The following is a 15739-nucleotide window of genomic DNA, read 5'->3' as shown; positions in this document are numbered from 1 at the left end:
ATTCAGTTGACTGTGTTTTGAATATGGATTTCTCCATTTTGCATGGCTCCGGTAATAACAAACAGGGAAATCTAACCTGTACTTTTGTTAATGTGCTCCAGAGAATATAAAGTGTAGTTGAATTTCCATGGTTCATTCAGTCTTTGGCTTCCTTGCTGAGATTTCTTAAAGAAATGTGGTTTGAAAGGGTTCACCTCACTTGTGTGGGACTTTGTTTTACGTAAACTGTGAAATAACCATCAGATAATTAAAATTTCCAGTTCAGTCTTGACTCAAAACTAGAAGAACATCCCTAAAGTCATTTCTATTGTCTTCTTCTTCTGCTTCAAATGACACAACATAAGTTTAATTTATCAGTGAGAAGTTTGCTTACTGGATTAGGCAGTTCTGAGAACTTTTGCTGTAAATGAATGTTTTATTTTACCTGCTTCTAACAATATGAAGCCTTTTGAGCAGCTACCTCATTTGTTTCTTCCATTCTCTGCATCATCTAGGAAAAAAATTTATGAATGAAAAGTAATCAGAGAGGAGATGCCAGGGGAGAGGTTATATATGTCATAAATTTAAAATAAAAATCTAATGTTGGTCTGGCATTAAAATTTTCTGGTTGGGCAGCATAATTTTAACTGGGAATGTTGATAGCAGTGGCTAAAATCTCTAGGCCTGGGTCAATAGTAATCTGTATTGCATTCTGTCAGGTATCAATCATGATACTTGCCAGGCCTGATACTCCCAGTTATAGCATACTGTGTTCATATGATTTGTAGAAGGTATAGGGTGTTTTTTCTTCAGTTAGAGTTTTAGGATTTCATTATTCCTCATATCCAAATCAGATAAGTAACATGTATATTCTTTCAAAAATGTTAGTAAATTCAGCATGCAGCATATGTGCCAGATTGGTAATATATTGAAACAAAAATGAGCAACAAAGCAAGTTGAAAATGTCACGATAAAGCATCATTTATTCCAGAAATTAGAGTCTGTGTCTTTGTCCTCTAGAGGTGTCTCAGAGAGTCAAATTGATGTCTTGCATGTACTGCTAACTGATTGTGTGGAAATTTTTTTAAGTTCACTTTTTCTTTATTCTTCTGTCTTTTTTACCCATCTTCCCCCATTGTAGCAAATTAGACGGCCGGATGAAAGCAAAGGAGTTGCTAGTAGAGTTGGATCCCTCAAAGTAAATATGTTTCTAACATTTATTTTGCAAGTTTTCTTCTATAGCCTACACTTTTCCTTTCAAAGGGGGAGGTGAGGGGAGGGAGGGAAGGGGCTTTTCCATTTCTCACCATCCCATCATTTTTATCTGAGTATTCTTATTGCTGTTGGGTCACATTTTGTTTGTTTCTGTGCTACACATAGAACAACTGAAGTCAGGCTGCTAGTTAATTAGCTTTGAATATCACCACAAATAAAAGATAGTAACAACTTCCTTGAAGTGCCTGTAATTTGGTGATCATGATTAAACCACTTCTCTGATCTGTGTTGTTTGTTGTCTCTTAACTGCCTGTTACGTGGAGAAGTGACTTACTCATCTTCAGACTCCTGCTTCCCATCTTGAAACATAATTAAACTTCTATAGGGCTCACACATTTTGCATTTAAATCTGCAAAAGACTATTACAGGAGAGTTTAATATTTCATGTATATATAGCCTTTAAATCAAAAAAAGTCAGAGTAAATTAAAAGGAAACGGGAGAATCATGCGAGGCTAATAATGGAGCCACTGTTTCACTATTAATTAGTCCCTTCTGCCTTTTTTTTGTTTGTATAAACATAATCAAATGTTTAGAGCACTTAACAGAACAGGCAGATACCTAAATCAGTACCCACCATGCTCAGTGTTAGACCTTAATAAATGGTTTAAAACACAAGACATAACCTATACCAAGATATTGATTAGATGCAGTACAAGCCATCCTGTTAAGGTTCCATCTCAACAGTTGCCTCTTTTCAGCCATCCAATTTTTCACTTTTTTTCCAGTTTATTTCCTTTTAGCACTTTCTCAAGCGCTAAGTATTTCTCTGTTCTTCTGCACTCTCCTTGCCTTTCCTGCCTTCTTAGGTTTTGAGCTTTTGGTTTGGTTTTGTATGTGAGTGTATTGACTTTGTCGGGACAAGCCATCCTCTCTGTTCTCCAACGCTGCTCTACAGCTGCTCTTTGTGAAAATGTTATTTCACTGAGCATAGAGAAGGGGAGGGGAAGGATTAGTTATTCTCCTCTTTCCAGTAATGCCACCATTTAAATTGATCTCAGCGTAGAAAAATAAGTCAGTTGCTATTTGTTTATACAAGTTACATCTGGAGGCATCTGCAGCATTCCTCACTGTCTGTGAGGCTCTATCGTTTCATCTTGTGTTTTGGGAAGAGGTTTAAGTTACAGTGTTGATGAGAAGAGCACTGTACATGAATGAGACACAGTTTCAGTGGGAGACATTCAAGACCACTGGATTCACATGGACATAAATACAAGACAGCCACAATTTCTGTGCTGCTTTTGAATATTGTGTATGTAATTATTGTGACCTGTAAGTTTTAATGGGTCATCCCATGGAATTCTAGGTTACATACATAGACATATGCAGAAGATGTAGCTAATTTAGGTGGTGGGATTCACCTATTATTTTTATAAACACCCACTGATACTTAATTTAGGATTATTATTTCTGTATCTGTTTGTTAGCCCAGGATTAAATTTCACAACCCAAAATACATATTTACACTCAAAATCTTCTATGACTATTTTTATAGAAAATGGAAAATCCTAACTGAGGTTCCCAAACATGAAAATTTATCTCTAAAATGTTATTTTTTGTGGAAATAAATTCCAGAACACAGTCTTATGAATAAATAAGCAAATAAATAAATTAACAACATAGCAGAGACTCAGCAGCTTTAGATTTATCTGTGCTTTGATCTTGCATTTTTTTCCTGTACTGAAAAAAGAGCCACGTTAATAAAGCAAACATATCTTTTTTCCAGATTCCATGTTTAATGAGCTTGTATGTCTGTGCTGTCTGAAACATTTTGATGTCTTTCCAGAGGCAGTGAGAAATGTGTAATGCTATGATTTATTTAAAAAAAAAAATTAAAAAAAAAAAAGCCAAACATAAAAACAAAGAAAAAAAGAAAAAAGTGCCAAGAGAGCAGGTTGCTTTTTCAGTTCATTTTGTGATGTTTACATGTAGCTCCATCGAAAGCTGGAGGAGCTCAGAGATCACCTAGAAGGCAATGTCAAAGGATGCTCTCCCCAAGTAAATGTACGATTTCACTCGGTGATCTGGGTTTTTTAAAAAAAACTTCCGCTGGCTGATAACACCAAATCTGATTGGTTTGTCCTCTCATCCCCATCTTTTCCCTTTCTTTCTCTCTTTCTCCCTTTGTGTTTTCTTTCTTTTCTGGCTGGGGTTTCATTTTAATGTGTGTGAGAAACCTGACCTAATTGACAGGGTTCTTGTTTAAAAGAATATCATACTACATTTTAATGAATGCTAATCAAAATGCTAGGCTTGACAGTAACTAAAAAAAGTCCCTTTCCAAAATTGAAGTTGCATATCTAAGTTTCCTGACTATTAAACTTAGCAACAAATAAAATAGATATCCTCAATTTGAAGGATAAAAATATCTGCTGCCAGTTATTGATGGCCTTTCCTGAACTGAAAATTGATCTAAGGTAACCTAAAAGCATATAGGTTCACATGTACCTCTGTCTTTGCCTTTAATCTTTTTGCGTCCCTATTATATCTCACAAAGTAGATTAGTATTTGGTTCAATGCCAGCTATGCGAATTTTGGTTTTCTAGCAGACTAATACAAAAAATCTGCAGGTTATTTCTTATGCATTAAGTTTGTTCTTTAAAGAAAAAAAAAAGTGAAAAAAGGATTAGGATCTATTATATCAGCCATGATACCCATATATGTATGGGTATATATACCCATATATATACCCATTTCTCACAGTGTCACAGGGAATGTTTAATAAACCAAGTCAAATCCAACATAGCAATACAGACAGCAGTACCTCATGTTTAGTAGTTCAACTCATAAATTAAGATCAGCTTTTCAGTAGTTCCGTAGAAATGAGTTTAAACCTCATAATATAATGTATCATGAAAATTACAAAAAACAAAGGTACAGTTGTGAGCATAGTAGCTGTAAAAGGTAGTAACCCTTTATCCCTTTGCACACCTATCAAGTAAAGATTCTGTGAATAATTTCTTTAGGTTCATGTCCTGTTTCTGTCTTCCATACACTGTGACTGTTGTCATTCTCAGCACTATCATTCTACTGCATAAATCCACTATGGTGATAGAGTGCAACATAATTTTGGTAATGATAATGATTTGATAATTTTTACCCCTTTTGGATGCTTTTGCATATGCAGCTATATATCTGACAAAATTGATTTATGCTTATTGTCAAGTAGAACTCTCTGAGTTTATAATCTTTCACAGGTCAAATACAAGGAAATTTAGCTGCTAATATATTGCAGCTTTCTATGGGGGGAAAAAGAAATAAATTATTAAAATACTGTATTTTTTTCCCTGGCAAATATTTAAGAATCAATTTTGGGGAAGAACAATCCATGTGGTATTTTAGATTTGGTGATAACTCAAATTTATTAGTCATAATCAAGACAAAGCAAGTTACTTTACTTCAGACTTCTCACTCTTAAATTCATGAATTACTACTAGTGAATAAATGTAAAGCTACAAACAAATTATGCTATGAAACTTCGTACTATAAAAAATGTGTCCTAATCACACATTACTTCAGAGAATGTCACAGCAGGAAAGGTTTCAAACAAAAAGCTGTGACCACATTAGCCATGAAAAATTACTTGTAATAAAATTATCCCATTCCTCTGTGCCACTTTATCTGTTATTTCATGACTGTATCCTACACAATGTAAGGAAGTCAGATTGTGAACTAAGAAATTTTCCGTATATTCTGCTTATGCCCTTTAAATTTCTTAAAACAAGCAGGGCACATTTCAAGTATAATAACTTATAACTAAAATCTGCTGCTTTTTCACTGCCTCTCTGATTCATGCTGTAATAATGGATGTTTTTGGTAATGCAACACTTTAGAAGACAAAAATGACTGATCAAAATAAAGAACAAATAATCACTTAATGGCAGACAATTGGAAAGAAAATAATGAGGCGTCTGTTAATAGTTCATCTTTAAAACTATTTTCATTTTTTCCATACCGCTTTTGGAAAGGGGTTTAGGTATCAGTTGTTAATACTCCCACAATGTGGCAAATGTATTGAATGGTGTGGGAGGGGGAACATGTAGTATCTAATGGCCAGCTTCATAGGTGAAAATTAAATTTCACAATTGTGTATATTATTAAGGTGGAACCTTTGTTCCAGAATGAATTGCAAAAACATGCTTTTCGGATTAATTTAAGGGCTATTGGAAATATATAGGAAACATTGGAATTCTGTGGAATATCCCAGATATCAATAGAAGTTTAGAAATCCTGACAGATATTAAAAAAAAAAAGAAAAAAAAAACACAAAAAAAAACCACCCTGCACTGAAAACATGCATGAAATTTGAGTTAATTAGGCAGTTTGGGGGTTTGAGTACTTTTAACTTCAAAATGCTGCTTTTAATATCAGCAGTAATGCATAACATTTACCAAGCAAGTTATCCTGAGCTGAGATTTGTTTTTCCATTTCTTCTTGAGAACTTCATTCATCTTCCTTCAGCTATTCCAGTTTTTTCATGGCTTAATCCTTCGACCCCTCCCAGACACAAGTGTTTAGAAAAATCAGTCTTCTGTCACTTGGACATTACCTTACTCTTAGCGTTCCCTTACTGTTTAAATTAGTGTAGCAGTAGCATATAAATGCATTAGCTACTGAGATGATCAACAGTGATACAGCTGTCTGGTTTATATTTTTAGAACTCACAATAGCAGCTAAAATTGATACCTTCCTATAAGTTGGAGTTCAGCTGAAATTCAGTAGAACAGCACTGCTTCAATCTGTGATTTGAAGATTTTTATTTTTTTTTGTAATTGTGCAGACTGAGAATATTAAATGCCACCAGAAATTCTGCAGAAAAATATTAGAGCCCATCAAGAAAAAAAAAAAAAAGTAGAAATTCTGCACAGAGTTCCTACGTAATATGCCTGACAATTTTTGTGTGATTTTTGACCAGCATGGTTCCAAATCCAAACCCATGGTTCCAAATGCAAATTCTGAGTTTGCTCAAGAATTCAAGTTACGTATCGGGTTACAGAATACATAGCAGAGGCCAAATACTGTCCGTAGATGATGATTAATGAAACTGTAGTTATCATTTTTGATACAGAGCTGTATCTCCCAATCTACAGTCTTCTACATGCAGTGTTCTCTTTTACTTTAAGCACCTGTCTTGATGAAGGATTACGTTTGTGGTGCTTTTATTCCTGGTCTTAATATTCCGTTATTAAAGATCTAAGTCAAGGCTGTAAGGCCTTCAGACTAACAGCAAATTGCTCTTGCAGACTTTGAACCTGATTCTCAGTTGCTGTAAATAGGCATTGCTCTTTAAAATCATTCTCACTGGGGTATTTCTATGACTGACAACATGGCCCCGTAACTTGAAAGCTTAGGGAGGAAGAGCCCAACATCTCAAATGTTAGATGTTAATGTAGTGTATAGTGTTGGTCAGGTAGCATGCAAAATAAGGAGAACTGCCCCTCTCTCATACTGGAAAAAGAAATCACTGGGGTTCATATATGATAATAAATTGAAAGCAGAGTAGATGGCAGATGCAGATTAAATAGGCAGCAGAATCATCAAAGGAATTTGGAAAAGTATTGTTATTTAATTTTAAAATTAAATGTGTTATTAATAGCACAGAAGCTGTACACTTACAAAATGCTGAAATTGGGCAGATGCAAGAAAATAGTGACATAGAAATGATCAGGAAACTAAGTGTGCAGAAGATTAAATAGTCTCATTGTGTTATCCTACTCAACATCAAACAGCAATCACTATGTGCAGAAGTGTGATATAAGCGTAATCCTTTGTTCAAGAACATTAGATTGAGACTAGAACGATTGAGCATACCTTCAAATTCCTGATTATGAGATGTCATAGGTAATTTGAGAGTCTATGCATGTATGAATAAGAAAAAAAGAAATAGGAGTGAGTGAGAGTAAGAGATTAAGGAAAATCTTATTCCTGTGTGTATAAGTATAGGGAGAAATAAAATATACAGGCATCTTATTGAACATTATCATTTGCTTCTATGCAACTGAACCTATAAAAAATTACTTAAAGTTATTAAATACTAATAGGAGTAAGACAGAAGTTAAATGGTAAGTTTAGCCTACATATTAATGAAAATATGAATAATTAGGTCACAGGGTAATTTGACAAGCAAAGTAACAGCATTCTGCTTGAAGCAGTTGTCTAAGAGAAGACTAAAGTAGTACACAAGTGTCTAGCATACGCCTTGTAAGTTAGCACGAGTAGACAAGATGAGCCAAGTTCATCAAAGCTTTGCAGAATACTATTCTAAATGTCTTCATAGTTGTTTCTGTTTATGTAGTTGCTGATACTTGAAAAACTGCTGCTGTGATGTTTCTTCTTGTTACCTTGTTCTTTGGGTCCTCACCTGCAGACCTGAAGCTAATGGTTCTTTTTCCATGCTGTTGCAAGACAAACCATGGGAACAATGGTTGGACATTATTTATGAGAATCTTGATTAGAGATTCACCCAAAATTTTAGATGAACCCCTGTTCTGAGCAAAGCCACATACTTTTCTGAGAAAGATTTTGAAGCAGTCTTGCTAGAAACAGGTTTTGCTCTGTCATAAGGGGTCCCTTTTTTAAAAAACAAAATAGACTGTTTAAGAATAATACTTGATTTCTTAAAACTGTCTTTTCTATGTTTCTATTTGTCTAAAGGAATCTTCTATTTTTGACTTAATCTTTCTGCAAATCATCTCCTATGAGAAAACATTTTGTCAGGAAAAGAAAGTGCTGAGTGCATATGAACTTTTAAGATGTTTTGAAGTGATTCTGATTTCCTCAGTAATGCTATCTAGAAGAGCAGACAAGATACACAATACCAGAAAAGAACAAAAATATTTTCAGAGTATTAAAAAATTTCAGTGAAGAAAGAACAGCTGCATAGAAGTCTATAATAGAGACATAAATGAACACAAATGTGACTATAAAGTTTTTCTGGAAGTGATATTTTATATTTCAATGGAGAATTATGAAATGCACATTTGAGATTGAAGAATATTTGTGAGAGACTTTTTATGAGTACTGTGTTCTCTGCCCAGTCCATCAAAATACCTACGTCAGCAAGAGGTTACTAATAATTTATGTGGAAACTCTTGCTGGGTTCATCTTTACCACAAATGTATCCAAACTGCTGTACAGATACTAATTTTGTTGAAGTCTAAGGAAGTTTTTCTGATGCTTCTGATAATTCATTTTTCCCCTAGAAAAAATCAAGAGGAGATTTTTAATGTATTTGTAAGAAACAAGTCTTCTTAAATTTCATTTATTCAGCTGCTTTTAGTCTTTCTTCACATCCAGTTGTCATCAGATCTTTTAATCTAACAAATGTTAAGAGGGAAAAGAAAACCAAAACATCAAAACTCAGACTACTCTTTGTAATTGAAACAATGAAATGTTTTCAACCAAAGAAAGGATTTTTAGGTTAGATTTGTTAGGAAAAGATATCCTATAAATAAATGGAGAGTCCTTTTTTAATACTTTTGTAAGTACATAAGTATTATATTTTACTTAATAGTACAATGGGTGTCTTGTACAAACAAAATGTTTCTTAAGTAATCAGTAGAACTCTAGTGTTACCAATTGACTTGTGTTTGTGCTGAAAACTTTCTACATTGGACAGTATCCCTCAAGAATCACAGCACTTTACGTTGCTTAGGGACATACTCTGCAGGTTTCTGCTGACCTATATCTGGCCATTAGTCATTTACCTTTGCAAGTTATTCTGGGTTTTGGTGCAGTGAGATTGAAGAAAATCTTCTGTTGTCAAAATCCTGGTTCTGAGCATCTAAAAACATAAATATACACAGGAAAGAATAGGGCTTCTAATAGGTTTTTGTATTGTACCCTTTGTGGAGTTAGAATACAACTAATAGTTTTAAATGAAGTAGAATGGGAAAGCTTCATCCTAGAGTACCATATTGTCCTAAGGATAGTGCTGTTAACTATTTAAAGGAGGAAGGATTGATAGTTGCTTTCAGATTCATCATTAGCTTTAATTATTTTACAAACAGTGCTATTTTTTTTTTTTCTTTAAAGAGGCTTCCACCTTAAAAGTCATAAATTTGGAGTTTCTGAAATAGCTGGTCATGGAAACTTAATGAACCCCCTACTACTGTCTCAGTGCTGGAACCACCTACACAGAAAACCTTCTGAGATCCTTACTGTGCCACCATTTCCTTTTTAACAATGTCTTCTTTTCCCCACTGCACAACCAGGCTCGGCTCCCTTCGTGCTCATCCACCTATAGTGTTTCTGAGGTATACTTTGCACGTGTTCTCTCACACAGTCGACCTGCTCGCCCATCACACTTTTTGCTTTTATTTACTTTCTTCCTTTTTTTGTGTTGCAGTTGTGCACAAGTGGGTAAAAGTCAGCTGGGGGGGGAGCAGATTTTGCATGATCAATCTGCAACCATGTTCAACGTGGTTTTAAAATCACTGTACTAGTCTGGGACAATCATGATGTATAGTCTAGCAAGGCAACTGCTGTGTAACATAACATAAATTAGATGGTAAAGGCATCCTAATTATCTCTTACTTGAAATAAAAATATTAAATTTACAGATGTCCAGGCTGCAAAATGCTTCAGTGGTTAGTCTGATCCATTTTCAGCCAATGAAACTGGAAAAACTCTGTAAAGATGGCCACCACATTATGCTTACTACCTACCTATCTAGATACAGGTGGGTTTATGATGCTTAAGTTCATGACTAATTCCCATATCTCTGGCTTGGGTCACTACCTGCCAAAATGCATACACTGTTGTAAATACTTCCATATTGGCTTCATGATAGTCTTCTATAATAAGGTACCATCTTAGCAAGAATTGAAAAATACATTCACTTGTAATTAGGATAGGAAAGAAAAGGAGAAAGATGTTATGATAAATTAGACTTCACAACATCATGGGATAAAAACAGTTTATAAAATACTGTCAAATTAATATCCGTGACCCACTGTGTAAAGATTAGGCTTCAGCACATTATAATTGATTAATGGATGAGTATCAAAAAGATGGACTTCAGGTTTTCTGCAGTACTGAATCACTCTTGAGCACATACAGTTAGTTATTCTGGTTATTCTGTATTTTAAAAGAATCCCTTAAACTTGGCAAGATCTCATAAAAAGATGACAGTTAATGCTATCGCACACTGTGGGCCCAGTTCTAGACCTGATGTGAATGTTGTGTTAATGAGCATCATAAAAAATGTAACCATAAGGAGCTCACTTACTCAATCACTTTGTCCCTAAGCAGGAAGATCAGTGTGTAAGCAATACCTTGCTGATACCTGTCTGATTTGTTCTCAAAAGCTTCAGCTTCTCAAGCCATCATTCCTCGCAGTTCCTTATCCTTAATAATGGAAAGGTTTTTTTCTAGTTCCAGTGTATGAACAGACAAGAGATCTAATAAAACAGTTCTTCAGAAGAAATATGCTTACTAGTTTTTTTGCCATAGATACACAGTTGCTGTCTGGCTCCACCAGGAGACGGATCATTTTAAAGATACTGAAGTATGTGTTCTTAAAAGAACCCATTTTGCAGTTTAATGTGCTTCGTTACTGTATTGTATGAAAGTCTCTGTTTCTATCATGATTATCATCAAAACACCAATATGGAATAAATAAGTAACACTATGCTTGTATGCATACAAAGACACTTTTTTCTCGGCTAATGCAACAGCAAGGAATTAAGTTTAGTGCATCATATGCAAAACAAAAGCCATCCTCATTCAACCAGCCTTTCTTCTGAATGATCTGTATGAAATTAAGAAAATGCGCTGGATCAACAGGCATTTCAGCTTTGTTTCTAAACAATCCAACTGTAATAATTCACATCAGCAAAAATGGTGAACATGCTTTTATGGTTTGTGAAATAAATAAGCCACTTTCAGGGAAATTGGACTCTTCTTGCTTTGACGGCAACTTCAGCCATTTGTTCTTTTCACATTCTGGAGCAATCACTGTCTTGAAAAGAAATACAAACCTAAGCCTTGTGGCTGGTGACTGGTCAGCATGTATGGGTCTCCTGCTTGATCAGATTCCAAAATCTATTTTGCCTTCACCAAAGCTACCAGGCTGTAGTACCGATTAGTGATCTTGGAATAGATGATAGACTCTACTGAAACTGAAGAAGAAAGCTGGAGTATAATGTGCATGAAAATTTAGTGACTGCTGTCCACAAGAGGATGGCTTTGCAATTTGTTGTAAAGAATCTGCTAGCTGAAGTATCAAAGTGTCACTGCAAGACTGTACAAGCAATTTGTCCTTTATGCTCTGTCCAAATGGAAGATCTTCATATCTAAAATATGGATAACCTGGCTGCCTGGTGAACCAGATCTTGTGATGCAGCTAAAAATATTCTAGCTGATCAGAATTGCATGATTATGAAACATAAAATGCAAGCCCTAGACTGCCCTCTCCAGAACTGCAGACTGAAGGTGTGAAAAAAATGCGTGTTCTTCTCTGGTGGCAGGATAACACTCTGTATGGTTTTGAACAGACCATTTGAGCCAATGACAGATCCAAAAGAACAAATAAATGGAAATTGAACATCTCTGTTGCAATTGTAGCATCTGAGTCTCCGGGGATTGGAGATTGCCTGGGGTCCATGAAAGGTTCACAGTGCAGTTTCTAACTTTGTAAAAGACTCTTTCCAGCAATGCTGTCATCTGCTATTATATTAGAAAATGGGAAGAGCTGCTATGAGTGAGCAACATCCTAAACTCTGAAAGATATGATAGAAGATCAAGTCCAATGCCTGCCATGAGTTTTTATCAAGGGGAAGAAAAGGAGTAATGTTGTGCAGCACAGTGTCTCATACCCAGGGTGGGGGGAAAGGACCACCCTTTTGATAGGATCTCAGTGTTGTTTCTTGTGTCTATACCTATTTCTGAGGTTCTTATTCCAAAAAAATATTTTTCCTAAGCTTATTCTTAAGCACCAAGTTCGGAGCTTCTTAATTTTTTATGTCCGAGTCATCACCACATATCTTTGGGCCTTCAGAGGACGCCAGGAATACAGAGATGAGAGAAATTGAATCAATGCTGTGGGAATTCAGCTGAACATGCCCTCTGGCAAAGATACAGCAAAACATAGTGAGTGTACTATCAGGGATTTTTTTCCTGCTGTTACATAGAAGGTCTTTAATTGAAGAAGTAAAAGGTCTTCCAGCAGAAGAGAAACCTGGTATCTGTGTATTCTGCATTGTGAAGAATTTGGGGTAGAATTCACTGCCTGATTTTTTCATAGGAAACATCCTGTAGAGGTTGTGTCTCGGAGTCCAATAATTAGGAAAAACTTCTCACCTGTTTCCTTTTATTGTCACCAGTTGTACTGGTGGAACTATGGATGTGGTCAGCTGATGCCTATTTGAGAGGAATGGGCAGAAAGTTGTTACAAACTTCTACTTACCCTTAGGTACAGGAAGGCTTGCATGGCTTGTTGAACTCTAGATATTATAGGGTAATGGTACTATGTATCTACTTAGCCCCAGTCACCACCTTAACAATTCCACTTGTTTGGAATGAGGGGCTGTCTTTGGTTCAATTCAACTAAATCAACGTGAATTTCCTTAAAAAGTGATTCCCTTGTGGCACGAGAAGTAAAGCTTTAATGCTCTAAAATGGTATAATAGTAAAATACAAATTCATATTCTCTTTGAGCTTTACAATATGCAATAAATTCTCCCCCCTTTATGAACATTGGTTAGCTTCATGCCTGCAATTTTTGTAAATGTTAGCAGGACTACTTAAACTATTTTTCTAAGAGTAGAAATATTAATTAGGAACAATGCTGATTTAGAAGTTGTGAAGTATAGTATGTGTACAATACATCTATAATCTACTTATTATCCAGTTGTCACAAAACATTTTCCTTTTTTAATAGCAGTGCTTCACTTAAGAAATTATTACATCAGATTGGATTCACTTACATTTTTAGAAGTACTCTCAATTCAACTTGTATCTTAAAAATACCACACAAAATGCAAAACTAAAAGATTGACCAATGAAGATCCACAGTGTCCTAATTTAAAAAATTACACTGAGGTGTAATGGCCCCATTTTTTACCTTCATTTGTATCTCAGACCAGCATCTCTTGCTCGCTCGCTTCTGCATGCGCTATGTGTTTGGTAAAAGCGTAATGAAGGAAACCTATTGATCTGGTTGTTCAAAGTATAGTGGCAGCAAAGTGTTTACTGCAGTGCTGTGCTCTGCTTTTTTTAAAAATAAAAAAAATATGTTTTTCAAAGAGGGAAACAGGTCTGTAGCTTGTCGTCTGTTTTATTTAGCCTCATTAAATGGTTAGAACATGATGCCTTGAGAACTCTGCAAACTTTCATGTCAGACTTTTCTCCCACAAAGTATATAAATTCCATAAACATAGTTTCCAATATGTATTAGATGCATACCGAGTGATGGGATTTGACTGTATACTTAGCATTGTTAACAAAATAACAGAGACCTGTATTATCTACCTGATAATACAGGAGCAGAGGGACCAGTACAGGGAATTAAGTATCAGCAGTTTGTTTGTTTGTTTGTCCAACTATATTGGTAAAATCTAGTCCTGGTTTTCTGTGTGATTTTTTTGCTGTTGCAAATTGAAGAATGAGATTTTATGTAAAATTAGAATTTGTAGGTATTTCTCTTTCAAACCTGAACAATAGGTAAAGTGTTTACTGGGCAATTGCCATTTAAAGAATTACATTTTTCCTATTGCATTTTACTTTGCTTCTAGTGCTACTGTTCTCTAGCCTAAGAAAATTGAATTAATTGAAATTCTTACTTTTAAAGAAATGTGGTTTCCTCCGTGCACTTTGCGGTGCAAAAGTTTATGAAAAGCCAATGACTGAGTTTCCTTATTTGTAAAAAAAAAAAAAAAAACAAAAAACAAACAACTTTGCTATTTGTATCTTAATTCTTGTTATTGGGATTAGTAGCTGCACAAAGTATCTTCTATAGCATTCTCTCTGCCATACCAGAATAGAGAACTGTTCTTGCTAGATGTCATATCAAGAAAGGCATTCATGGCAGCTCATGAGTGAAAGTATAGCAAAACTTAAAGCTACATCAGGAAGGAGAGTGGGTTGTTGCACCCACTGATCAAGGTGTACATGGATAACTTCAATGCATGTCATCTTAGATATTTACAATCAAATTCATTTTAAAAAATCATTAAGAAATGTTACTATATTTGTACTTCAGATACAATTTATCTTTGTTTACCCACTTCTTATCCTCAGATTATTAGTTCATACATCCAAAATAGAAGAAAAATTTTACTTAATCCTACAGTTTCTCTGTACATGGTACTTACCTTGTGAATTCTGTCAAATAAAATTATCCCTTCGTATTAACATTTTGCGCTTTTTTTTCTCTACTTATCATTTCAAGCACCAAGTCCCTTTACAAAGAACTATTTAGTATTTAGTAGAGTGATAAGAACAGGGATTTTGAATGGCATCTCATTTAATATTACAGACTTTGGTTTGTATATTATCTATTCAACTTATCAAAATTGTAATACTTTTTGTTGATTTTATGATGCTAAAATGCTTCCCAGCTCTGTATTTATCAGAGAGAAGATAAATAACATTCAAAGTGTCTATTAGGAAGCATAGACACTAAGAAATGGAATGACAAAATCACAGTTATTTTCCAGATAGTGTTATATACATTTCTATATTCCAAAAACTCAAGTAATTCAGAAATAGTTTCCATACTTCCCCATTTGGAACTTTAAACTTTTCCCCATTTTGGAACTTCTTTGCTTTTTGTTTCAAGATAAGTCTTTATGTTTCATTTTTCAATGAAAATCTCTGAATTTTTCCCCTTCTTCTTCCATAAAACAGGAGACATTTCACCCTGCTTTATGGTAGAGATGTGCAATCATTTATAAAACAAATTAGATCAAGTCAGAGAGATTTAATGTAATTTTCCTTTTGATTGGTTATGGTTTAGACTCATGTATGTAATCTACATTTGCATTTTCCAGCGTCAGTCTTGTCATTATTCCTCTATAATTACATCCATTTAAGCAAGGGGTTCTTTTTCCATTTTCCTGTGCTTTGCCATCCCTTGGACTATATAGCATCAAACTGGCTTGATTAGATATAAATGTGAGATTTCTTTTCTAGCCAACCTCTGTTTTCTTTTTAAATCCAGTAGGAAGCTTCTTACCAGGCAGTAGCAAGCTGCTCACTACCATACAATGCTTAGTATTTATTTTGGGGTTCTTTCTTCTTATATCAGTTTGTTTAAGAAGCCAGGGGTTAGTTTGTATCCTGTTACACTAGAAATAACATTCAGTGAAACTGCTCACTAGGTTCAGCTGCCAAAGCAATCTAATTCTTCAGAGGCAGCTTCAATAATAGAAGCTATAGAAAATTAGTCTGGAGTCTGAAAAAGTAATAAAGTAGATCAAAGCTTCTATTACATTGCTATGACTGCTTTTGGAGTAATCCCTGATGTCAAATGCCATACATATGACA

At 34.9% G+C, this 15739-nt stretch overlaps 1 protein-coding gene across 23 annotated transcripts in view; it reads left to right on the top strand.

Moving 5' to 3' along the window:
• Positions 1 to 15739, top strand: part of GPHN (gephyrin) — a 304092-nt gene that overhangs the window by 228214 nt on the left and 60139 nt on the right. For 15 of the 23 annotated variants that reach the window (XM_061463321.1, XM_061463331.1, XM_061463338.1 and 12 more), the window contains 2 exons: positions 1121 to 1177; positions 9466 to 9507. The exons of 5 other annotated variants lie outside the window; for them this stretch is intronic. In XM_061463321.1, coding sequence (XP_061319305.1) covers positions 1121 to 1177; positions 9466 to 9507 — 99 coding nt within the window. The remainder of the gene's footprint in view (positions 1 to 1120; positions 1178 to 9465; positions 9508 to 15739) is intronic. 3 more of the 23 variants (XM_061463333.1, XM_061463332.1, XM_061463319.1) reach the window with 1 other exon arrangement.

Source organism: Pezoporus flaviventris, unplaced genomic scaffold, assembly GCF_033815535.1.
Source record: "Pezoporus flaviventris isolate CSIRO_AGI_PZ_B2104156 unplaced genomic scaffold, CSIRO_AGI_Pfla_v1 ptg000036l, whole genome shotgun sequence".
Lineage (NCBI taxonomy): Eukaryota > Metazoa > Chordata > Aves > Psittaciformes > Psittacidae > Pezoporus > Pezoporus flaviventris.
Note: the sequence above shows the minus strand (reverse complement) of the source record. Positions and strands in the feature narration are given on the sequence as shown.